The sequence below is a fragment of the Trachymyrmex cornetzi genome, unplaced genomic scaffold (genome assembly GCF_001594075.2).
Source record: "Trachymyrmex cornetzi isolate Tcor2-1 unplaced genomic scaffold, Tcor1.1 scaffold20, whole genome shotgun sequence".
NCBI lineage: Eukaryota > Metazoa > Arthropoda > Insecta > Hymenoptera > Formicidae > Trachymyrmex > Trachymyrmex cornetzi.
The window spans coordinates 367,094-392,445 of NW_017296636.1; the positions used below are offsets into that span (position 1 = coordinate 367,094).

The window sequence follows — 25,352 nt, forward strand, 5'->3', positions numbered from 1 at the left end:
CTGTTGATGATGCTGATGGCCGTGACTCGGGGGAGCAGGGAGCGTGGACGGCTGCTCAGGCTTGCCGGCCATGGTCCAGGTCCAGGTCCAGCAGCGCGGCGGATGACGACACCCACGACATCACTGGCACGACGTGGCACGTAGCTCGCCTACGTGGAGACACCGGCGGCGGATACTGCCGCATTCTCCGTGAGCCAGCTCACGATTCCTCACGCGCTCGACAATGACGATGAACCTTCCGCACGTCCACGCAGAAGGGTGCTCGCACTCTCGCCGATGTTCCTGCTGCACGTACCGTTGCGTCTCTCCGCGTAGAGGCGTAGCACGTAGCACGACATAATATTACGTCGATCGCGCGACGAACATGGAACTCCTTACCCCCCGGGGGCGCGCGAAAGGATGTTTCTTTCCTACGTGGAAAAAGCTACGTGGGGGAAGGCGGGAATCGTTTGACGCTCCTACGTCGCGGGTCGTACTCGGTTTAACCGGTGCGTGTTTGGCGCGCGTAGTACACGCTGTCGCTGCTCGCCGGCGGTGCCGGTGCCGGTGCCGGTGCCGGTCAATGGCCGTCTAACCTCCTTGACGCGGCGGGGATCGCCGGGCATGGCGCGGGACGCGCCGAAGATGTGTTTTCCCTTCCGCAGTTGGCTCGCCTTTCTTCTCCTCCTTCTCCTCTCAACCTCCTTTCCTGAGGATAGACGGACGCTCGTCAAAATGTCGCAGCTCGCGACACGTCGTCGCACGCGAACGCGATCGGAATTCGAAACGCCGCACCATCGGGTGCCTCCGAGAGCCGGCTCACGTTTTCCTCCGCTACTTTCTCCCTCTCTCTCTCCCTCTCTCCCCTGCAAAAGTCTCGCTTCCGCGGTGACGTTTCACGTCAATTCCTTTTGCCGCGCGGGCGAGTCGTTACGTAGCATGATCGTGCACGAGGTGGTGGCGAGCAAGGTCGCGACTGCTGCTAACTTGACTCGAAACTCTCATAGCCGGCGGGCCGACGCGCGTAGGCGAGCCGCTTGTTTATCGCCGGGGAATTACGTCTCGGAGCAAGCGGACGAGAGAGAAAGAGAGAGAGAGAGCCTTACGTACGCGAGCACACGCACACACACACACACACACGCACGCACACACGCACGCATACACGCATACACACACACACACAGACACACACACACAAGGTCTCGCTCGCGACTCAAGGTGACGGCCCGTAGTTGCCGCCACCCGTTTACTCCGCTCCGCTCCGCTCGGCTCCGGAGCGACGCGATCCGCGGACGCGATGTATAAATGTATAATCGACGGGTCGAAGCCGAAGATTCTCCCAACTGCGCCACGGCTATATTCAACTATATTCACCACGGACAATTCAAAATCGGAGCGCGCCGAGTTACTCGCGACGGTTACTCGCTTTACGCTTACCGAGAGAGTCTCTCTCGAACTTGTTAACTGCACCCGGCGACTCCGTCGCCGGTGTCAACGGTCCGCGCTTTACTCACAGCCACAACACCATTACTCCGTCCTCGATCGAATCGCGTTATAATGCACTCCGCCGACGAACGGAACGAACGAACGAACGCAAAGACGCGAACATGCGCGCGCGCGCGCACTCAATTATGTCATTACGCAAAACGGCACACTGCTTGGGTATATCTCGCCGAAAGGCGAGAACCGGGTGGAGAGGAGGGGAGAGGAGGAGGGGAGGGGAACCCTCGCACGGTCACGCGACAACGATCCCGACGAATGCGCGAGGCTCATGGACTCACGATGATAACACAGCCGAACGGCGTGCCATCTCCCTCGACACTGACTGCGTACGCGACGCGAGTTTAATCGCGCCGTACTCGGCTGGAGTCGCCTCGAGTCGGCGCTCGATCGGTAATATGGCGCGAACGCGCACGCCGTACAAAAAACACTTTTACGCCGCTGGCATAACGATTCGGGTTAAATCGCGCACGGACGGACGAACGTCGTGTTATGACGCTGTGTCATCGTCACAGCAGCAGCAGCAGCAGCAGCGAGTATCACGACCACCACCACCAGCACTCTTCCACCACCACCATCACTATCATTTCCCCACTGGCTCGCATACCACTACTACTTGATGTTACTACTACCACCACCACCGCCACCAGCAGCAGCAGCAGCAGCACTACTATCGTACTACGAGCGAGCGAGCGAGCGAGCGAGCGAGGGAGAGAGAGAGAGAGAGAGAGAGAGAGAGAGAATACGAACTCGGGTTAAGTTAACTAACCCTCTGAAACACCTGCGCGCTACTCCGTTTCTCACGGGTGACGGGGGACCTCTCACCTCACCTCACCTCACCTCATCGCACCTCACCTCACCTCACCTCACCACACCTCACCTCACCTCCCCGCTATCGCGCGGTTATTATGTTATTTTTCGTGACGAGAGCGATGGTAGCGGCGCGGACGCGGCGACGACTACGCGCTTCGTACGATCGCGTTCGCCGTCCTGCGTTTAACGCGCCCGATCACTCACCGCCGGCCGACACGAACGTCGCGCGGCACCGCCGTTCGCCGTTCGGAATGCCGTGCCCACCAGATGCTCTACCCCGTCCCCGTGCGCTACGCTCTTTTCGCGTAACTGATATTGAAAAAATATGGCTCCCACCGCATACCCAGAAACCTATGCGGCATCCCGACGGCTGGCTGGCTGCCTTGCTCGCTGCCTCTCTCACTCGAACCACTCGCACGTCACTAAGCACGTCGCTAAAAACATCGACCCGCGCGACGCGATGCATCGCGAACGACGGTGTCGCTATCCATCGGACGGGGCAAGCGTTAGTTTCGCGGTCGTCCCCGCGGACTTTTCTCTCTCTCTCTCTCCCCTCTCTCGGTAGAATCGCGATGACTCTCTCTTTCATGCGGAACGATTGAATCCGCCAGTCACAGTCGAAATAACGAGCGATTCATGAATCGACGTTTCGTTAATCTCTTTACTATGAATCTTCATGTAGATCGATTACAAATTGGCAAATAATTGCAACTTCATAAGATTCTGATTAGTCATCGAATAACGATCGCGTGTGCGTGTTGATAAAACACAACAAAATATCAATTTTTTTTTATCACTTTTAATTTCATTTGTCATTTTTTAATTTTATGTGCCTATTCATTTTACTTATTAAATTTTTACAATTACTTGAAGCAAATTCAAATAATAGAATTTCCTGGCACTTAAAATTTAATTTTGATATGTAAATTATTTTTTAATAAAAATCAAAAAAACTGTCTTATAAATTAAATATATCATTACAGCGACATTAATTTGCGACGAATTAGTAAGAAATTGAAGGAAAATTACATGAAACAGGTGTTTCGAGTAATTAGACTGTGAGGAATTTCAGGTCCGATTTTGCAAGGACGTAAAATCGATAATCCCATTGTACAGTTCCAAATTTATTTGAGACGCTCAAAAAAAAGTGCCTAATCAATCACCAATTTTTTTCCTATAATAAATAAGATTACAAGACATATGTGGCTATTTATTAAAATTCGCTATAGTAACTGCGGACGAGTACCATGTATATAGTAAATTATGTGTGAATGTGTATTGAAAGTATATTGATTTAGAAATCGATACTAGAATTTGTCTATTACGGTCGAAGCCGGATCTTCATTGCTTTAAATAATTCATTCAATCTTGAATTACTAATATACACTATATATGTACTTGCATATTTTGTAGTCTTTTCAAACTGCGCGTCGAATTGTTTTTCCGGACTATAAACGCAATTAAAATTACTCGGCATGCAGTTCTAAAATGACTACAATGTGGTATATATGCAAGTACATATATAGTGTATATTAGTAATTCAAGATTGAATTATTTAAAGCAATAAAGATCCACAGCTTCGACCGTAATTTTTCTAGTATTGTTTGTGTTTCTCACATATGCGGTTTAAAATAATGATTCTTAATATATTAATTTAATATAGTACAACAGGACCTATGAATTATCTAGATCTCTAGAGCATTTGTTCATGCGCGTTTAGATGATGGTGAAAATGACCGAATAAACTCGTAGAAATGTATCTATTATGAAAACATAATTTTTTGTTTACAAATTTATAGTAATTACTAAAGTGACATTGATTTTACTAAAATATGTAATAATATCCTCAGCATTGGCAAATGTAAAGAAAAATGGTTAGATTCGACACAATATAATTGCACAAAGCTGCTTATAAATACGCGCAATCGTCCACACACACAGGAACCTGATTCCCAATTTTACTTGCGTTGTTCGCAAACAAAATTCTATGTTTCCATTTATCATCGTCACACGCCAGTATACAAAAGCGACTGGAAAAAATTAAATACTACGAATATGGAATAATGTCCCACTTTGAAAAGTTTCTTCGAGATCTCTAATACAATTGATAACATTAAGGCTTTAACCAAGCGTAGTTTATACCGTTTCCACATTGATTGATACATCCCGATATTATTATTTCAAATTCTAGAAAACTGTAAAAGATAACAATTTTCAGACTTTAAGGTTTGGAGTAATCAAGTTTGCTGTTATTAATATCTGAAGAAAGTAATTGTGTATATGGATAATCCATATATAAAATTCAACTAAATATATATAATATATATATATTTATGAAATTTTTTTTAATTCTAACTTTAGCCATGTAATAGTCACTGTCGAGCAGCTAGCTGGTTATTGGAGCGATACAATTGGTACAGAGACAATCGCGATGTTCGAGAATATATGATGCCTTTCATTATATTGTAACGACGGTATCAAACCTTTACGTTACATATAAATAAATTTAAATTTTCTTATCATTGTATAATGATAAGTACATATTTTTAGTAATCCTCTATTGAAAGAAATAACATGAGTATGTAGGTGAATGTTTACAATAAGCGAAAAAGAAATGAATAAAATTTTAATGAATTATCGTATTGAGAAGCGAACGATGTCCATCGATTCACAGATACCGATAAACAATAAACGAATTAACAAAGGACGCAAGAATATACAATTAATTTTTTAAAGAATTAATTAGTTTATTCGTTAAATAATTTCAAGTTACCATTTCAGACATTATATATTAAAAATTAGATTTCAATCTCAGACTATGTCGCTTGCTGGAAAGCACCAAATTATCAGATAATTACTGAATACAAAAAATGAGAAACTATCACTACAATAGTATCATTCGCATTTATCCTGTATCCACAATTCTATTCATCCCTATACATAATTTCATATCTTGAGAAAATATCAGAAACATATCCTAAAAAGTAGCTGTAAAAGTTTCTACGAGAAGCCTCTCCATAAGAGATATTACAATAAGATGCATCTTAGTAAGATGCTTCATTATACTGGACCTTTTCATAACGAGATTGTCGATGACAATTGTTTACTTTCAAAATTGTATAATTTTGATATAACTGATAAAATTAAAGAATCAATAATTGCAGTACTCACTGTTTTTTTTTTTGTACACGTCCAAACAGTAGAATTATATCTTTCTCGCTCATTGAATAGTTGGCCTACATATCCATGTTGTTTCTTTCTTTAGTATGATACAGAATCGAGCGAATGGGACAGAGTTTGAAATGAAAGAAACGGCTATGTTTATTACAGGGTTAGTGTAATCAAATTAATGTGTGGCACATTGGACTCGCGATGGACCTCCTTCGTCCTCTTCGTACGCTTGTCTCGTGTCTCTCCGCCTTTGCTCCTGCTCAGGATCCAAGTCAGTAAGTAAACACTCCTCGGCACCGTCTGGAATTATAACCTCTTCCCTCGGCGGCAGACATTGTTCCAATGATGGAATAAGCGATGGGTCTATGCTCTTCGGGAAATTGACTATAAATTGTATTATAAGTCTGCCGTGTGTAAATGGATCTTTGTAAATCGGCATGCCCTCATTCAAGATGCATTTCAAGTCACCGTGTTTCGTCACAGTGCCGGGAAGTGAGGTTATCACTAGATCTCTACCATCCAAAGTACGGATAACTTTCTGGAATCCACATAATGCCTCTACGAGTTCTAGTTGCATTCGCATAATCAGATCGTTTCTTGAACGCCTATAATTTAATTGATCGCAGCTTATTAGTAACAGTTAAATAACTAGCTCCCTAATAAATATTCCATTAAAATACTACTAACTTGAATACATCATGATCTTTTTCTTCAAGAAGAATAACTATATCGCCAGGCTCCAAGTCTGGTTCCTGATCACCTTCGCCACTGAAAGTTATCTTTTGACCATCAACCATTCCTGGATCAACATGAACCTCAAGTATCTTTCTATCTCTAATAGTCTTTCTTCCATTGCAATATTTGCAACGATCACGGGGATTAATACGTTCCCCCTGTCCTTTGCAATCTGCACACATGGTTTGTAAATGTTGTAACATTCCCGGACCTAATTGCTGAATTTGTACTTGCAAGCCGGAACCATGACACGTCGAACATTGTTCAACAGAACCTTTCTTTCCACCGACACCTAATCGAAAAATCGACAGATATATCATATTCTCCGTGTCTACACAGATATAGATCTTTTTAAAATTACAATCTCCATACAACCGTTACCTTCACATTTCTCACAAATAACATTCTTTTGCAGAGCCAGTTTACGCACAGTTCCTTTGTAAAGTTCCTCGAGGGAAACTGATAATTGATGCATTACATCTTGACCTCTGCGTTCTCTCCTCCTTGCTCCTCGTCCGCCAAATCCTCCTCCAAAGAACATATCGAAGATATCCATAGGAGAAGAGAAGCCACTACCACCCATGCCACCTTCTTTCAAAGCTTGCTCACCACCTTGATCATAGATACGCTTCTTCTCCGGATTTGACAATACTTCGTACGCTTGAGAAATTTGTTTAAACTAAAACGTATATTTTATAATATTAAATTATATTAAGTTTTATTACAAGTAAACTCTAATCAATAAATATTTTAAATGATAAGTTTCATACAAACCTTTTCTCCTTCATTAGGATTTTTATCAGGATGATACTTTAAAGCGAGCTTTCTATAGGCCTTCTTCAAATCTTCCTGCGAGCATCCAGGCTTCACGCCTAATACATCATAAAATGTAGTCTCCTTAACCATTTTCACGGTATGTTAAGTAGTTAGTGTTATATTAAACCACTCTTGCTGCTGTAAACAAGAAAAAATACTATAACGAATGCTTTAATTTTTTTATATTGCTATTAAATACATAGGTCTGTTCTTTGTCGTTGCACTGAACTGTACCAAAACTTTTTATATCTTGTTTGACACCAAACTATGAATATACATATTTTTTTTAATGGAAAATACATTTAATCTGCTGATAAAATAACATCAAAAAATTGAAGGAATATTGAATATATAGCTACAAGAATAGACCTGATGATGTAATGCACAAAAAATTGTGTCAAAATGTCAAAATGTTACTGCCGAGAAAACGACATCGGAGAATTCGAGGAAAAACAAATTCATTATATCGATGAACTAAACAGCTCGTGATGTTACAACATACATGCGCATTGCAAGATCAAAAAGGTAGACAAGTTTAACTCATAATTAATTCATAATTTTAAATGAGGAATGTATCGTTTTCGTAGTGTTACATAATTGAATCTAGACTCACAAATTTCAATATGGTCAGATTTGATCAGACAATAAATACATGTAACTGTGAATCGTTTTTATGAATATTTAAATTAATAAATGTTCAAGTTATATAAGATACAATGAGTAACAAAAGAGCCTTTAGCAACAGTGGCCCAAGTGAGAGAACTTCCGGCTTAATGACCTCGAGTTTCAAGTCTTCACTTGTAGTTAACAGCGAAAATGGCAAAATTGAAAACAGGAAAGTTTTGTTGAAGCATAAATGCCCAATTGTACCGACACTTGTTTCTTCCTCTTTTTTCTCATTTTTACCGCGACTGATTTCAAGCCTCGCAACGCATGCAGACAACTTTTTCACGCAATTTGTTGCGTGTGTTTGTAGAGGTAAAAGTCGTGCGTTCGTTCGTCAATTCAAAGAATATAAATTAATATAAAACACCCATGCGGAATTCACACGAATTTCAAAATGGCGTCTACAGTAGGACTGGGAGTATGCGATTGAATAGATCAGCGAGCGGAGTATTTTAAAAGGCAAGGCGCGTGCCGTGGACGCTTCGCGAACAAAGACCGCCTCACCGAGCTTTCCACTTTCGCATAGATGTTACCGAGCACGCGGGTTCCCAAGTCGATCGAACGACAAAATCGGTGTAACGAAGAGTTTCGCTCCCGATGAATTTTTATGCGTGACGCACGTATTTACGCTATCACGAGAAAAACGCGTTTTCCTCGCGATAAGCGACTCTACTTTTTCTTTTCTTTTTTTCTATCTCAATCTCTCCTTTTCTCAGCAGTGGCCGATGCCTTGGTGTATCGTCAATCGACACGAGTCGTCGGGCAAGCGTGCGCGCAGACTTGGTAGCCAGGTTACTGGCTTCCATCTTTCTTTTCAAGCTCACGCTCGCCGTCGCAATGGGACTAGAGTACTCGCCTGGCGATTCCCGCTTCGTAACGTCCATCAATGTGCAATCGTGCGAAATATATCGCCGCGCAACCTTCGACCGTCCGCCAAGCCAAGGCGCTCCTGCCCCCCACACCCCTTCGCTGGTTTCGGTGACCGTTACGCGGAGCTAGACCAGGAGAAACCGCGACGAAATCCCGAAATCCCAACGTGGACAGAGATTCCGGAAAATTTTATATAAATGTCTACGCCTCTCACGCGAGCACGCTAAACGCCGATTACGTTTTCCAGGGAAAGAGAGAGGACGAATATCGCGAGCGGACCAACCGATCGATCGATCGCGCGACTCGAGCCGTTCGTTCAGTCCCTTGTTCGCTCCCGGTCCACGCCGTCAGATCGGCCACGGCGAGACTACAAGAGTGAAGAGTATCCCGGGATTCGCGAGAGTTACTTACCTGCGTAAACGACGAGGAGTGTCGCTGTAAAGAATGACCGCGCACGTTTCGTGCGACACCCGTTCTGCCTTCGCGTCCGCGTCACAACGTTTCACGTACGAAACTGAGCACCGAGCCCGGATTCCGTGCCGTGCCGTGCCGTGCCGTGCGACTCCGTAGTCCACCGTAATCCACCGTAGTCCGTGCGCCCACGTCGCCTTGCCGCCTGCAGTGTATGTTCTCGAAACTTCCTAGAGAACGGCAGTGGTCAACGTCGGTCGTCGAGCCGACGGCTGAGCGCCAATCAGCTGCCGACGTTGGCGGAAGCGCTACGCGCACAGCCTCGGTCTCTTTCGAAACTTCCCAGTTCCCTCAAACTCACGCGTCGATCATGCAGTTTTTTTTTTCGGTCGATATGACACTTTCTCTCTTTTTTTTTTTTTTAAATTATTTATAGATATTAAAATATCCCGTGTTTTCTTTTATTTTGTTTGTTACAAATTTTACACCACGGACTTCTGCACTTTTTTTCTTTACTTTTTTTCTAGAGTCTTTTTTTATTATTCTCGCTGTACTAATTCAAAGTACAGAAGTCTGCCCTTGGGACAATTTAGGGGCTCCGCACAATCAGAAATAATGTATTGTGAATACACAGTTTCTGATAGGAAATTCTTATTCTCTGTTCTCTATTCCCTGTTCCTTTTATTGTGCGGAGCCCCTTACTTTTAAGTAAAGTTAAGATTTTGTAAAGTTATTAAGAGAATTTACTTACAAATTTTAACTCGAGTGCCAAATTTAATTTAACTATTTCAATGTGGTAACATTTTGAAAATTAAATAGAGGATTTTCAATTATTTTTAATCGATAATGTCGATCGTAAATATAAACAATACGATTTTTTCTAACGTAAAATACACGCGAATGTTGCCATGTAATCTTTCGTAGATGGCGGTGCACGTTTCCGAACGTCCCTTTTTCCAAGCGGTACACTAAACAACGATAACCCGTCAAAATGGTATGTAACTTATATCGAAGAATTCTATAGTAATCATCTAACGAAACGTGCAACATTCAATTAAATATTTAATAATGGTATCTAACAAAATACGTGTTGTGTATATCATGTTCAGAAAGTATCAATTACAAATATAGTAAAATTAATCAGACACGACGTGACATAACCTCAATTGAGAAATACATGTTTGTAATTATGTGTGACCATTTGTGACATTTTATGGGATAATAGATCATAAAATTAATTGAAATTTTTTTATCTGTCTTCTAATTTATAGTATTCGTCATTCAATTTCGATATGCTGAAAATATCTAATAACCTAATCTAACCTATAAATAAAGAAATATATTTTGATTTTTGCTTACAGTCGGAAGGTACAGCTACCATCAGGACGAGAAAGTTCATGACCAATCGGCTTTTATGCCGAAAACAAATGGTTAGTGTGAGACCCAAGTATCTATGATTTCAATCCATTATGAAATCCAGATGAAAATTTATACAATTTATTTTGATCGCAGGTCGTAGATGTTATTCATCCTGGCCAACCATCAGTTCGTAAGACCGAGATTCGAGAGAAATTAGCCAAGATGTATAAAGTGACTCCAGATGTTGTCTTTGTGTTTGGCTTCCAAACCAACTTTGGTGGTGGTAAATCTACTGGATTTGCACTTATCTACGACACATTGGATTTTGCTAAGAAATTTGAACCTAAATATAGGTTAGCAAGGCATGGTCTTTTTGAAAAACAAAAACAAACTAGAAAACAGCGTAAGGAACGCAAGAACAGAATGAAGAAAGTTAGGGGTACTAAAAAGAGTAAAGTTGGAGCAGCATCCAAAAAGGTAGGCGAAATAATATATTTCGAATATATTTCTTTCATATAAACATTTCTTGCTCTATTACTCGAACATTAATGTTATAACATTGCAAAAAATTTCTTTATTCTATCTCTTAATGCTTTTCGATATCAAATATCTTATGCATGTTTCTTTCTTTTTTAATCACATGGGCTTTAGCTTAAATCTCTTATATCAAAATTGTAATTGTCTTTAAATTGTACGTTCTATCTGATGTTGTAATTTTTTCTTTGTTTTCAGTCAATTGATTATATTAATGCACTATTTTATTTAATAAAATCAGTTTGTATTGAAAGTTCTCATATGACAATTTAAATTCCTAATATTATTAAATAGATAACTTTAAATACATGATATAAATGTTCATATATTTATTAAAAAGTTAGATTCAGTAAATTTGTAAAATTTAATTGGTTTAGCTTTTTACATTTCTCATACAGTACGGTAGTTGTGTGATATGTTCTAATGATAAAAATGAAAAATATTAAGTATTTTTTTTATTGATGACATAATAATGTTCATGGGCAATTCAGAAATAAATTTTCCTTTGGTTCGATGTCTATTATGCATGCTACGGTGGTATACGCTTCTTATTCACATTCTAGGGAAGGAAATAGAGAAATGATCATCATTTGTACTACAGATTTCTGGAGGAGCAATTTCTTATTGCTTAATCAGGGTCAGCATGCAAATCTTTAAGTTTCATATTTTTGTTCATTATTGTATGAGCATGCTAATATTTTTTTTATTCTTTAACAGCATATATACATGTTATATTTTTATGATTTATTTATTATTTTACTAATCATGTAATTCTAATATTCCAGTAGTTTGTTAATACATAGTAATATAAAAATGTAATATTTTATTTTCATGATATGAAAATACAATAATCTTACATATACTATTATATTTTCATATCATACATCTTTGATGATGTAGAGTGTAGATTTAGAAACTGTATAATTAGGTATAAGACTTAATTATTTATATTTGCATTTTGCTGCGTAATAATTTAATTCTAAACTTACACTAACATGTTGTCTGTATCACTTCAATTAAAATTAAAATTAAACTTTTACTATAGTAATCAAATTGTTTTAAAAGTAGTTATTACTATAAATTAGGCTACGTTCTTCAAAAAAAAAAGAAATTATATTTGTGAGTTTATAATTAACTTTCCCTTGCTCAAAAATTGATTTCAATGAATCACAAATATATTAACAAAGTAACAAACAATTTTATTTTATTTTAAAATTTATTCTGTGTTATATTTGCATTTTATATTAATATAAAATTAAGTATGCACGAAAATTGCTGAGGTTTAAACAATTTTGTGTGAAAATTGAATATACTTGAATATTGAATTATATTGAATTTTTTGTACATATATTTTTTATATTTAACTAATACGCTTGAGAGAGCATATGCTTTATATATTAATTACAGATATGTAAATGTATGTGTACTATTCTATTGCTATAACTATTTGTATTAAAATTGGTTGTGTGCATGTTAAAAAGTTGATTTTAAATAAAAAAAAAGATATATTATTTTTTAATACATTCACATTTTTTTTATTACAGTAAAAGAAGCTATCTTGAAGACCACACAATCATCGACGTAAAAGTTATTATATTTTACTATGGAATAGCGCTGAAATTATAATAAATTTTACGGAATAAACGTGTATTCTTCTTGATGAAAACCTGTTTATCACATTTTTCTTGACATCTTGTAACAATGTTTTGTTAAAAAGTTTATTATATTGAATTAATGCGCTATTATTTTTTTTACTTTTCAATTTTCAGTATATTAATATTTTTATATCTAATCAATATGTATTTACAACTTACATACTTAAAACTTTATTAAAAACCATTGAAAATATACACCTGAATTTTTTTTATGATATACAATCTGTTTAAAACGCTATAACTTCGGCAGATGCTGGACGAGGTTTCTTTGTGGTACGTTTATTAACGGTCTCATTATCTTCTACTCGCTTACTAGAGAAAGTTTGTTCGGTGGACGTTTCAGATGAGTCAGTGGTAGTAGTAGTAGTAGTTAATTCCTCAGAAGACGTATTGTCTGCTTCATCAGAAACTGCAGATTCGATAGATGTTTCGATCGATCTGACAGAAGTTAGATCAGTGGATGGTGTCAATGTGACGGAAAACATAGTAGTATCAACTGACGAAACAATTGACTCGGTAGATGTTAACGTAGAATTAGTAGGTGCTGCAACCGGTACACTATTCATTACAACAGATTCACTGGAAGTTATCATTTCTTCACTTGATGAATCAACTTCTATATTCGGCTCTATGGAAGCTGTACTTAATTGGGTAGTAAGTGGAATCGATTCGGTAGAAGTCACGATAGCCTCGGTAATTGTTACAGTTGATTCGGTAGAAGTTAATTCTGATTGCGTTTGAGTAACAGTTTGGGTGGTCTGTTGCCTTGGTGTAGTCCATTCGATCTTTGGTGTAGCCGTTGTAAGTTGCGTAGTTTTCGGAATTTCTGTTGGAAGTTTACTGAAGTCAAATGTCCAGTTGGTCCCAAATATAGGAGGCAGATTTGGCATAACGTCCCATTCATCCGAATCACTGTCCCCGTAATCATTGCCTGCAATTTTCCGGATGATGTACCAGTTACCAATCCGGACGCCCCAATCTCGTTTTGGGTCGAACGATAGGCTAGCTATTAGTACGAAAAAATTGACAAAATACGAAAGTTAAATCTCGGTCATCTAGAAGTTATTTGGAAGGATGCAATCTCGTGGAAACCTTTGAAGAATATACGTGGTATTATACGCTGTAATCCTAATTGTATCTTTCATACAACATTCGCGAGTGACGCATCACGTAAAACGTCGAAATCGCTCAATTATGTTCCGTAGCGAAGCATAAACACGTGATTTGATATTCAACGCGAGTTTCAGTTTTACTACGTGACAAAGAAATTGAAGAAAAATTCTACGAATACTGACTCTTAAGTTTCATGTTATTGAACTTTGCTTACACAAATCTAAGAACAAGCCTGGATAACTCGATATTCGACTCTCTAAGGTCTTATCAATGTTCAAAATATCCTGCGGTGATAAGTTTGGAGTTGGACTATCTTTGCCAAACCATTCCCGCCATTTTCCCACAATTCGGTCCTTGATCATCTTAAACCAATCTCGTATTGTTTCTCCAAATCCAGTTGATCGACCTGTTCCATCTAAGACAAACGTTTGCGTTTAACAGGATATTAAAAATTTATAGGATTTGTAGCAGGATTGGTCACTATGCATCACAATTGAGTAGTACAGTTTGACTGCAATCTTGTTAAATTCTTTTTTAATTTATATAATTTTGTAAAGTTTGGAGTAAATCAGAAATCTGAACATTTAATCACTGATATACTTATTGATGTTATATCATAGATATCTATCTTTGCTTAAAGATATTGAATTAAGTTTCATTTAAATTTAAAACAATTTGGATATATACTAGGTGTGCTTTCCAGCAAACGTCACAGACGACACAACGTAACACCACTTGCTGGAAGACACACTAACATTTCCATTTCTTTTCGCACGAAACTGGAAACTGTGCCACTATATTCTTTTTTTTTTCTCTTGAATAGGAACAACTATTCATTTCAAGAACTTGAGGAACTGAAATATGTGTTTAATTCAACTATAATATCGATTATTTCAATCCTGCACTTCATTACCCTCTACACTATAGGATGTAATTAATTTAGCACTTATAAATAACTACAATATACACCACCTCTATCGAAAATCGGTGTCGGCGTAACGAGTTGGCAGGTAAGGAGCAGCAGTAAGATACCCGAAAGTGGTAGCATTTTTGCAATCGGACAAACAACACCACTCTGCGTGCGGGTATAGAAGCGCGTGCCGTTTTATACGTCCTTCGGCGGAAGTGCATAGCATGACGATCTCGTTAGTGCCACAATTTTATCGAGAAATCAAGCTGAGCCTGCATGCGCAAACGAAAACAGCATCGGCCTTGTTGCATTCGTTTCGATCTGTTCCGGTCTCATCTCTCAGTCGGTTAATATCATCGTCATTTTTTACAATATATACATAACTTGCAACAAGAGAATCCGAATCTCGTCATGCACAGCAAGATGGCTAGTCACTTATTCCGCGAACCTGGGACTACGACATCACGCTATTGTGCTGTGTTACGTATGAACGCAAATTACATACGTTTATCCGTGATTACCCATGTGGGCCGGACTGGCTGCCCGGCCTAAAACGGGCTATCAATTGATTACTCATTTGCACACTGTTAATTCACGATGGTTTTCTACGATTACGCTTGTCCGCGCTTCTAATGTCAGAATTATGAAAAAGATCTGATTTCTTTTGACTGAAATTGCTATTCAATACCTCTTTAAATTTTTGTCATCAGGGCAAATGACGCTCGGGGTTCTAATAAGGATAATTTTGGATCCTACAGTTAACACTTCGCAAAATGAGAACGTATTATAGATACTTTTTTTACAATAATTGCATTGCAGTAATTTCAGATTCAGATCAAATTAGAAAAACCTTTGTAAATAGCCTACCAATACCCAAGATGAATCTTTCACCCTGGTAAAAAAAATGCATTCCCTTGTAAAATGAGACCATGTCTAGTAGAACATCAGTTGATACAAGATTTAATGGGAACAGAGTGTTTTTCAGTGGTCTAGAATGAATTGTTAGATTTTTCGCGATCGACTGTAAACGAACATGACAATGGAAACTATTGTCCATATTATTATAAATTTTCCTAACGTACTATTTGGCACAGAGTGCCGTGTAGGTAAAGATACGTGAGAACACAGTTTTCCCAATCGTGGTATATATGTATCGATCAAATAAGGGGTTTTCGCAGCAGAACGAATATCTGTCGTTAGACCATCGCCCAACTTTCCAAGCTCTCAGGTATTCAGCCCTAATAGGACTTGCAGTTATGACGCAGTTATGAGTGAACCGTCATAAAATTAATCGTAACCGAAATAAAGCGAGACTTGGCCTGTCACGTGCCGTAGGTAAAAATGGACTCGTCCAGTATTGGGTTACACGTTCACATCTCTCCCGTCTTCTTTCGATCCTGTATCCCTTAAATTCGGTCCTACGAACGTTTGATAGTCGATCGCACGCATTATTTTGGTGCTTGAAGAATTCTTACTGTGCGCATGAGTCTACCGTAAAGAGAACGGACGCTGAGGCTACACGACAGTCCGCTCTGGATCTGTTGACGAAGTCGGACTACGTCACACGACGAGCGTACGAAATCGACTGTATCCGCTCGAAATCTCAGGTAAATGAACGTTTCTAACAATAATCATCGACAACGATGGATATCTCATCGCCACGATATTGAGTCGCGCAATAGACTGTAAATTATATGCCTATATTATACGTAATTTAGGAGTCCCAAGTTTCGTACAGAGCGACGATATCGTAGACATGTGTGCGTTGGGTTATGTCACGTATAACGGATTTTCAATACATAGATCGTATTGTACGGGAATCTTCCCGTTGGGCGAAGCTAGATATGGGCGCATACGAGTAATACTTAACCGAAATCGAAATGGGAGAAAATTCGACGAGAATTGCCTCTTATCTCCAAACTTGGACTCGTCCAGGGTTCTCAACTGTTCTCGAGTATTCTCAAGCCTACACCGTCCAATCGCGTAATAGCACGCAGTGACGGAACGGTAACCGCAAAACCCTATTACTTAATTATATTTGACAACAAATTTTTTAATACAATTTTTTTTTTGCCAAATATAGCAAAATGTATTGTCGAACGCGTTTATCAATTACGAAACGCAAAACAATATCGTGGAAAATTTGAGAACATTAAAATTCACATAGTTTGCCCAGATTTATAAGATATATAAGGTCTATTCACGAGTCCTCAGTCCGATCAATACCCTTAGTTTTGTCCCAATAATATCGAAGTATATATGTATATAGTACAACAGCGAACAATCGGAAACAGTGTATGTATTGTATTTTGATATTTTCAGTAATTTTTCGAAATAATTCTATAATTGTTTGTATAAAAATAATCCTATAATTGATTGTAAGAATTTATACATATAATTTAACGGATTAATCTAATTTGAACGCTAAAGTAAGTTGATAAACAAATTTTGATTTGTCATTATGTTAAATAAATTAAATGGAAAGTCAATAACGTTTGATTAAGAAGCATTCCTTTAACAACGCCAATTAGGTTGAGTTCTCAGTTGTTCTTGGAAACCTTAGTATTAGGATGCCTTAGTATATACTGGGATATTTTAATTATATGAACAAATAAAGAGCTTTATGAGATCGAATCATATTTTTGTTGGCCCCCATCGACTTTCATTGTGATATCTCTTTTTTACGAAAGATATCAGATCGATATTTGGAAACTGGACGAGGATTTAATATACGTTAAATACTTTTGACTAATCGTACAATTCTAATTTTAATAACAAACGACGTTTCATTCTGATCGTTCCTAATGGAAATTTCTTCGGGAATTTCCGTTGAACTTACATCTTGCAAAGTCATTTGTATACCAACTTGATAGTTAGCTTTTAGGAATTGGAATATATGTAATGCGTGTGTGTTTCGATCGAGACGCAAGATTGTCGTGTTTTTAGGAGAAACTTTCCCTTCTGTTGTTCCCGATTAAAGATAGAATCAGATGCTCGATTTCTTGAATGATAAGTACGTATGCATGCAATCATGCCTGCTCTGATGTATGCTAGAATTAGAATTCGTTCATACATCAAGCGCTGCATGCTGATCAATGCTTGGTATACGCATTAGAGTCCCAAGTCTGTATATAGTTTTGTTTATTACGTAATATTACGCAATGTGATGCAATACCCATTGATATCGTGATATGATCGGATCGGAAGAATTTTCAGAGAACATCGATACGCTTATTTGAGATTAGTCTTTGTAACTGATGATTACTGATGAAACACGCCAAGTAACGATTGTTTTTATTAATATTGTTAATACGTATCGCTAAATTCGTTTGTTTTACTCTTTACACCTCTCGCCTCTGTATCTTCTCCTACTCTCTAAGGTTTGATTTTATAATTAATATTGTGTAGGCATAAAACGAACGAAAGTTCCACCGAAGTAAAGAGTCCCAGTTGGTGCCCATCAGTACCCATCGGGCTAGTGCCACCTATCCAGCACTGGGATCAGTCCGAATCAGTTTCGATAGTGGTCGAGCTGGCTGGGTCGGGTTGAGAAGGCTCAGCACAAACGCGTCCCTTCTGTCGAATAAGGATAGGAGAACTGAGAAGACGTGTATACGAGGAAAGGAGCTTACCGACGGTAAAGGGTCGTAGCGCACCGAAAAGAGAGGGACTATCGTCGTAGCGATCATGTGGAATGGCGCCGAGAAAGAGGCATGTGATGATGCGGTAGCGGTAGAGTCTGAAAAAGACGCCGAGATTGCCGAGAATCGCTCAATCAGTGACCAGCAACAGTTCGCGAGCAACAACACTGCCACCAACGTTCCCGTTTCGGAAGGGATTCAAGCACGATCTGTTTTCCCGCAGATCGCATCGTTCGCATCCTGTCCTAGGATGGCTGACGACACCATGACCATCCCCGGGAACATGGATGAAACAACGATATTGCTACCGCCTCCAAATGTCGCCGAATTCCAGATTGAATGCAAAACGGAACCAGGCACTGAATTGGGCAACTCGATCGACGATGACCCATTGGTATTTGTAAGTGTGGGAATTTATGAGTTTGCTCCGCTAATCGTGTCACTTACGTATATATAATGTCGAAATGCTCATTATTTAAATTTCAGGAAGATTCGTTTTCTGCCCCTTTAAAAAAGATATTGAAAAATGCTATCGTTTCGTTAGCAATTATTTTACCGCGCTTTCCATGTTTGTGTTGGTTAGGATACGACTCGATTGCTAATGTTTCGTATCGTTATGTGTTTGATTTTGTTACTTATAGTTATTTATTGTTTATAATCTGTCGTTATTTACGAGAGTAACTTAATTTGTTGCAACAGTCATTAGATTTTTGCTGGAAAAACTTCGATCGCTGATTTTTGGTTATGTTTCTGAAACTTGTGTTACAATGTTACATGATTGTGTGAAATTATTAATTTTTGTTTTACTTTAATTAGTGTTTTACACTAAAATGTAAAACACAAAGAAAGATAAACGAAATGTATATAATTGAAAATTATATATTTTCTATTACAGGATGAATCCTCAATACACATTCCGGTATTCGCACCTACGATAAAGGCTCCAGTTATTTTATTGGAGAGATGTGATAAAATTTGGGAAACATTACAATTAATAAAGACTGTACAGGTTGAGAAGCCAACTGATGTGCTAACTGATGATGATTGTGATAAAAATAAAGAGGAAAAAAATAAGGAGGAAGTGCAGCGTTTGGATGAGGTTGAGCAATCTGAGTCGCATGTTAAGGATGAACCTAAATTGAAAAGTGATAACACAATGCCACCTTTTAAAGTTTCTGTCCTAAGAACGAAGAAATTATACCCTTGCACTATCTGTGGTACCCAATACTTGGAAAGACGATCCTTAAGAAAGCATTCGGAAAGAGTACATGGAGTTGTCCTTCCCTTACTTATTCAACGTAAACGTTTGAAACGTAATAATTTAAACAAAAAGAATTTCGATGAAGCCAGTCAAGTTTCTTCTATTAGCAAAGAAAATAACAATTCTGAAAAGGTTTATGATAATAAAGATTCATGTGAAAAGACCACTGCAAAGACAAAACTTACCAATGTTGAAACTACTACTGCTTCACGGCCTGCTCCATCGAAACGGTTTGTCAAGTGTACATTATGTCAGCAAAGAGTACTATCATTAAGGAAACATTTAACTAATTATCATAAAATTGGAGGTTCCACAAGTGTAATGGAACAGCTAGAATCATCATTATTGAGTAAGCCTAAAACATCACCTGGAGATAAACAAACTACATTAAAAAATGAACCACATCAAGATGGATTTCGCTTAATGGACAATGAAATTGATACTCGTAGAACGTTCAAAGTCCAAGGGAAAAGAAAGTATAAATTGTCTTATCCTAGAAAGAAACGCAAATTGAATAATGAACGTTATGCATTTGTTCAGAATCCGCCCACCACCACAAAGGAAGAAATTTTAAGTGCTTCTACATATAAATGTGACATTTGCTTGGGATACTATAAAACTGCCCATGGTTTATACAAACATAAACGCATTCACAAATTACGTGGAGAGACTAGACAAAATTTTCATAAATTTACATGTAGATACTTTAATTCACCATTTAATAAGAACTTCAAATCATTGCAGTCTTCCAGGAAGTCTGCTAACACTGTTGCAAACAATGCTAATAATAGAATAGATGAAAAGGCTACATCGCAATTAAATAATTCCAAGCGTAATACATTGCGTAATCAAAATAGTTCAATTTCTACTCGAGCTATTCGATACAGTGAAAGAATTAACAAAAACAATGAAACTACTTGTATATGTGGAAGATCATTTCGAAATCCTCATACATTGTTCCTTCATAGAAACAATTGTGAATTATGTCAAAATGAGGATATAGTAAACAGCACTAGAGTCAGTAGTGATAGAGACTCTGGTATTGGCATTAACATAACAATCAAGAAACGAAATGATTCATATGAAATAGTTGGTAAAGATGATGAAGATAAACTCCAAAATTTTAAAACATGTCTCAAAGAAGATACTTCATCTATGTCTCGCACATTTAATTATACCAAAGATTTCACTAAAGCATCCACTAAACAACAAGTATCAGATACATCTGATTCATCTAAATACAGTAAAGATCATAGTATTTTGAAGTTAGAAGATACGGATGAAGATGTAATCATTGATATTGAAGACGATGTACAAATTGCTCTTGATGAAAATAATACAATAAAGCAGATGATTGCACAAGAAAACGGCAAGCGGAATTCGTCAAAGTTGGAAAATGATACAAAAGATGAAAAAATTGAAAAAATTTTCAATGAAGTCAATACATTAAAGCAAATGTGTCAAAAGGTTCTCGACATTCGTGAATCCGGGAATATAACAAATAAAAATAAAGAATATAACCAAATTAAAAAACCGTGCAAGGAAAATAATCAGGTTAAAAATCAAGAAATATTTCAAAACAAACGGGAATTACGATCTACAAATAAACGATATCTATATCCCAAAATGAAGCCAGATTATTCCTATGATGAAACAAAGGTTTGTACGATGCAATTTAAACCAATGATATGTGGATATTGTACTGAACAGTTTAATAATATTAAGTCATATGATAATCATCAGTGTACTGTTATAAAAGGCAGATCATTCGATGAATTTTCACTACAGTTGCGATGTTTTTTTTGTAAAGAAGTGTTAAATAGTTACAGCGAATTTGATGATCATATGAGATTCAAACATTTTGATCATGGCTATCATTGTTTTCAATGTCCCGAACGATTCACGAGTGACAAAGGACGATTATCTCATTTTCATTTAGACCATAACGATTTGATTTGTAGATTTTGTAATAAAAAAATTACTATTTCCTTAAAGACTCCACACGAAGGTTATCATTTAGGCTTTGGTTTTCCCTGCCATAAATGTAAAAAGGCTTATACAAATAGTAGGAATCTTTCTTATCATAAATACACGATACATTTTAATGGAGCTGATAATTTGGTAACTTGTACTATATGCTTGAAATCTGTGAAACTCAAAACTTTCCGTGGTCATATGAAATGTCATAAGCACAATGCTTGTTATTTTTGTGGTAAAGTATTTTCTGATAGAGTAGGTTTAGAATACCATACCATGATGAATCATGGCACAAATTCCAAATTAAAATGTAATATCTGTGGTACGCGATTTTATACTAAGAAACAGCTTGAAAGACACGAAAAGATCGATGGATGCAATAATGACATGCAACAGAGAACGAAAAGCTAAACTGCAATACAATGTGTTAAGAATATTGTTTTGTTTAAAACAAATAATATATATGAAGGAAACGAATCAACAAGGAAAGGCTCGTGAAATTAGAATGAAATTAATCCTCGAAGACTGACTGAATTTGTATTTCTCAGCTATAACTTTGAAACAAAGTATGATAGCATAATTTTAAAACAATGTTATGTCGAATTTTGCGAGTCGTCCCTCGAACACGAGTCTCTATCCGGAGCGGACGCAGCATTCGCCGGAGTTCCACTGCTTTCGCGTGACTTCAGGACTACCAGGTCATATAGATGCGCATCTAAAGATTAATTTTATTCTAATTGTATACATTTTGTATATGTGTAAAATTATGCTATTATACATCGTTCAGAAGTTATAGCAAAAAAAACGATAATTATTGATTTTATCCTGTAAACATATTGGTTGCTAATTTAAAAAAAATACGTATCAAATATTTTCATCCCTTCTCTGCAAACCCACCAAGTTTCATTAAAATCGAAGAGGACCATCTGAGAGACTTTCCTTGTAAGACAAGAATTGCTATTGCAATTGAAACTTGTGTTGAATTATTTTCAAGCTAGTTACGATGTGCAGGAGATGTGTTTTACATTAGACTGTTATTCTCAATATGTGTACACAAATTAAATTTCATAATTTTGTTGTATACAAGTCTTATAGCGAATTCAGTTGGACTCTCTAGTGCGCATTAGTACATATTAAAGCCATTGTACACGAAGTTAATCTGTGTAGAAGTAAAATACAAATATTACAAATATATTGAAGATTTCATGATTTAATCCATTATTATACTAATATTGAACACATATTTTTTACGTCAGTTTGTATACGACGGCTTTAATGTCCACAACAGTGTGCACTGAGAGTTCATTTAATCGCATTCACTACACTACATTTATACATATAGTTGACACATGTAAAGTAGCGAAAATCCATGTATTACATTATTACATCTAAAGCATGAATGACATTTTTTTTTAAAACGCATGTATTTCATTATCCGTTAATTGTACGATTCGCTGAACAATTATATTACATTTCTGTATAATACTGATGTCTTGTAAACTTTGCAAATTAAATTTTACGTATACATTTTTGTTTTCATAAAGAAATTTATAGCACACATTTCATATTTTTACAGAAATTAGTAACTTAAATTTTGTGAGACATGAAGATTACATAACTATATTCGCATATTAACTAAATTATAATTTATTTGTAATTGTCAATATCTTAAATATGTAACTATATTGCATAGTAAGAGTGCGAAACCCTAGAACTCCCATAATATGAGTTTGTTGGAAGCGGATAAAAAATGACAGATAAAAAAGATTGCTACAGATAACAAATATTGCTTTTTTTTTACATGCATAGGAAAGTAAGACAATTGTTCATTGTTTAGTTAAAAATTAAAAAAAGTTAAAGTAATAAAATTAACAAGATGTTTGGCTCCTTTTTGTAATAATTTATTTAAAAATCAATATACAGGGTGTTCTAAAACTAACGATAAATAAATTTGTTTCAGTAGTAATAACTAAATGTAAATTTACTAAATATGAACATATATTTATTTGATACAAAAACCATTAATATTTCATTATAAATATTTACTCAATAAATATTCACATTATAAATACTCACATTTAGTTTATTGAGTAAATATTTACTCAATAAATAAATTTTACTAAAATTTGGTTAATTTTTTTACTCAAATAAATGTTACTAAAATTTAGTAAATTTTTTTTCAGTATAGCCCTATTATTATAATTTTTACATTCTTCTCATACTATCATCAGTCTCGGCATTTTGTATTAATCTTAGGTGAAGTAAGATCTTATTTATAAGATGAAAATTAAACTCGTCTGTTTATAGCTATCTCTCTTTCTTCATTCTCGTTTTCTGACAATTTATGAAGCTGTGCGACGTATATCGAATGGATCATAACTATAACGGAGGACAAATCAGGAGGCTGCATTTTCACTGCGAGGATTGAAAATTTGTAAGTTCACGTTGAACATACTATAGATTTTCATTACTCGCAATGAATAACGGAACGGAGCCTAAAAGTTGAGCCGCTTTCACCAAACTCTTAATACAGGATCTCTGCGAGACCACTTCTGTAAATGATGTATTATTAAAAGGTTACAACGATAGTAAATAATATTTGTAACACTTGTGACATATGAAACATTTATATTATTAAATTAGAAATAATAGAAAATTTATCGATATATGTTTAATGTCATTATTTCTCGCAGAGAAATGTTTTGAAAACACCATATCTATAACACACCATTTTTTAAAATGAATTAAAAAGATCTATTAAGCCAAAGGAATACAATCTTTATGTACGTAAAATACCACAATATGTTCTGTAATTGAACTGTACATTGCGTCGTTCGTGATATAGATGTTATAATTTTATAACGTTTATTAAATCATACTTATTGAAATAGTATATTGTGTAATATAAGGTATAGTCATATATTTTATTAATTAGCTGACGTCAACTTTACATTAGTGATATTTTTACGTACGTTATACAATAGCATAAGTATTATTTGGAAAATTGTGTTACGATCTGCAATTGTCAGCGATAATAAAATTTGTTTGCAAATTTGTATATATTGCATTTATATTTCTAAATAGAATACAAGTTGTGGAAATTTGAATTTAATAAACAATTTCGTACTTTTATTTTTATCTCAAAGTTAGAAATAATTTTGTCATCTTATCGAAATATTAAAAAAAATTATTGTTTAGTTTATTGCAAAATTGTTACAACAAATGTATGTCCCTCTCTCTTTTATATACCTAACGTTATATTTCTGGAAATTAAATTTTTTATTTTAAAATTAACGTGAGATTGAGTTATAAATATTCTCAAAACGAAAAATGGCTAAATCTTTTTTATTTTATAGAGATTAATGAAATATACAATGTTCTCATCTCGCGCTCTCTCTCTCTCTCTCTCTCTCTCTCTATATCGTTAAATTAATGAGAGCTTCCGGTTTCCGGTGTTTTGAAGAAAAAAAAAAAGTAAAACTAAAGGAGTGTTGCGCTGCATTACCAGCAGGTGCCGTGACGATCGCGCGGCGTCGCCATCGATGACAGCGGCGGCGATCAAAGCCGTGCGGAGTATCCGGGAGAGCGGTCGCGTTACGCTCGGTGCTTTCCTCGTCGCGCGAATTCTCGAAGTCGGGAGTCGCACGTATTACGTTATACGTATATACGTGTGCGCGCGCGGTTCGCGGCAGCCGGGTCGATGTGAAGAGGAGAAGCGAAAAACGCGAAGGGGAGAAGTGGCGCAAGAGCGAAAGATGACAGCTCGGCGTGTGATTTGACAAGTGGAGAAGATAGCGTCCGATGGGAAAAGTGCCCTGTTGAATACCGCGGTGGTTGACGGGGACTAGTGGACTTTAAGGTATCCGCCGCGCGCGCAACCCTGCGTATGTAAACTTCTCCGGTTAGTGCTCTCTCTCTCTCTCTCTCTCTCTCTCTCTCTC

General features: G+C 37.1%; 5 protein-coding genes across 22 annotated transcripts in view; 3 read left to right on the plus strand and 2 right to left on the minus strand.

Annotated features, from left to right (window-relative positions):
- Positions 1–5,116: 5,116 nt before the first annotated feature.
- Droj2 (DnaJ heat shock protein family (Hsp40) member A4-like) lies at positions 5,117–9,141 on the minus strand. Of its 3 annotated transcripts, none has more exons than XM_018505163.1 (5): positions 8,962–9,141; positions 6,973–7,149; positions 6,580–6,877; positions 6,151–6,490; positions 5,117–6,068 (listed from the first exon to the last, which is right to left on the minus strand). In XM_018505163.1, exons 2-5 carry the CDS (start codon positions 7,102–7,104, stop codon positions 5,639–5,641), a joined length of 1,200 nt encoding a protein of 399 aa, XP_018360665.1. In that variant the 5' UTR covers positions 7,105–7,149; positions 8,962–9,141; the 3' UTR covers positions 5,117–5,638. The 3 variants fall into 3 exon arrangements, with proteins under 3 accessions (XP_018360665.1, XP_018360664.1, XP_018360666.1); XM_018505162.1 differs by having other exon boundaries at positions 6,973–7,152; XM_018505164.1 differs by lacking the exon at positions 8,962–9,141 and adding an exon at positions 7,921–8,328 and having other exon boundaries at positions 6,973–7,152.
- Positions 9,142–9,885: 744 nt separating this feature from the next.
- RpS24 (ribosomal protein S24) lies at positions 9,886–12,574 on the plus strand. Of its 2 annotated transcripts, XR_001940036.1 has the most exons (5): positions 9,886–9,955; positions 10,323–10,391; positions 10,474–10,797; positions 11,418–11,491; positions 12,399–12,574. XR_001940036.1 is itself a non-coding variant. In XM_018505169.1 (4 exons), exons 1-4 carry the CDS (start codon positions 9,953–9,955, stop codon positions 12,399–12,401), a joined length of 399 nt encoding a protein of 132 aa, XP_018360671.1. In that variant the 5' UTR covers positions 9,886–9,952; the 3' UTR covers positions 12,402–12,514. The 2 variants fall into 2 exon arrangements, 1 of the variants encoding a protein (XP_018360671.1); XM_018505169.1 differs by lacking the exon at positions 11,418–11,491 and having other exon boundaries at positions 12,399–12,514.
- Positions 12,575–12,596: 22 nt separating this feature from the next.
- LOC108759641 (endochitinase) lies at positions 12,597–16,547 on the minus strand. 3 transcript variants are annotated; one of them, XM_018505168.1, is made up of 3 exons: positions 16,403–16,547; positions 13,837–14,037; positions 12,597–13,515 (listed from the first exon to the last, which is right to left on the minus strand). In XM_018505168.1, the coding sequence occupies exons 2-3, from the start codon at positions 13,982–13,984 to the stop codon at positions 12,737–12,739; spliced, it is 927 nt and encodes a 308-aa protein (XP_018360670.1). In that variant the 5' UTR covers positions 13,985–14,037; positions 16,403–16,547; the 3' UTR covers positions 12,597–12,736. The 3 variants fall into 3 exon arrangements, with proteins under 3 accessions (XP_018360670.1, XP_018360668.1, XP_018360667.1); XM_018505166.1 differs by lacking the exon at positions 16,403–16,547 and adding an exon at positions 14,595–15,195 and having other exon boundaries at positions 12,597–13,440; XM_018505165.1 differs by lacking the exon at positions 16,403–16,547 and adding an exon at positions 14,595–15,195.
- Positions 16,548–18,100: 1,553 nt separating this feature from the next.
- On the plus strand, positions 18,101–22,860 carry LOC108759639 (uncharacterized). The gene is made up of 2 exons (XM_018505161.1): positions 18,101–18,573; positions 19,069–22,860. Exons 1-2 carry the CDS (start codon positions 18,220–18,222, stop codon positions 21,820–21,822), a joined length of 3,108 nt encoding a protein of 1,035 aa, XP_018360663.1. The 5' UTR covers positions 18,101–18,219; the 3' UTR covers positions 21,823–22,860.
- A 2,086-nt stretch (positions 22,861–24,946) lies between these two features.
- LOC108759637 (ankyrin-3) overlaps positions 24,947–25,352 on the plus strand; it is an 86,742-nt gene continuing 86,336 nt past the window's right edge. For 9 of the 13 annotated variants that reach the window (XM_018505137.1, XM_018505148.1, XM_018505146.1 and 6 more), the window contains exon 1: positions 24,960–25,270. The gene's annotated coding sequence lies outside the window, so the exon portion shown is untranslated. Of the gene's footprint in view, positions 25,313–25,352 lie in introns of all 13 variants that reach the window. The other 4 variants (XM_018505155.1, XM_018505154.1, XM_018505138.1 and 1 more) reach the window with 4 other exon arrangements.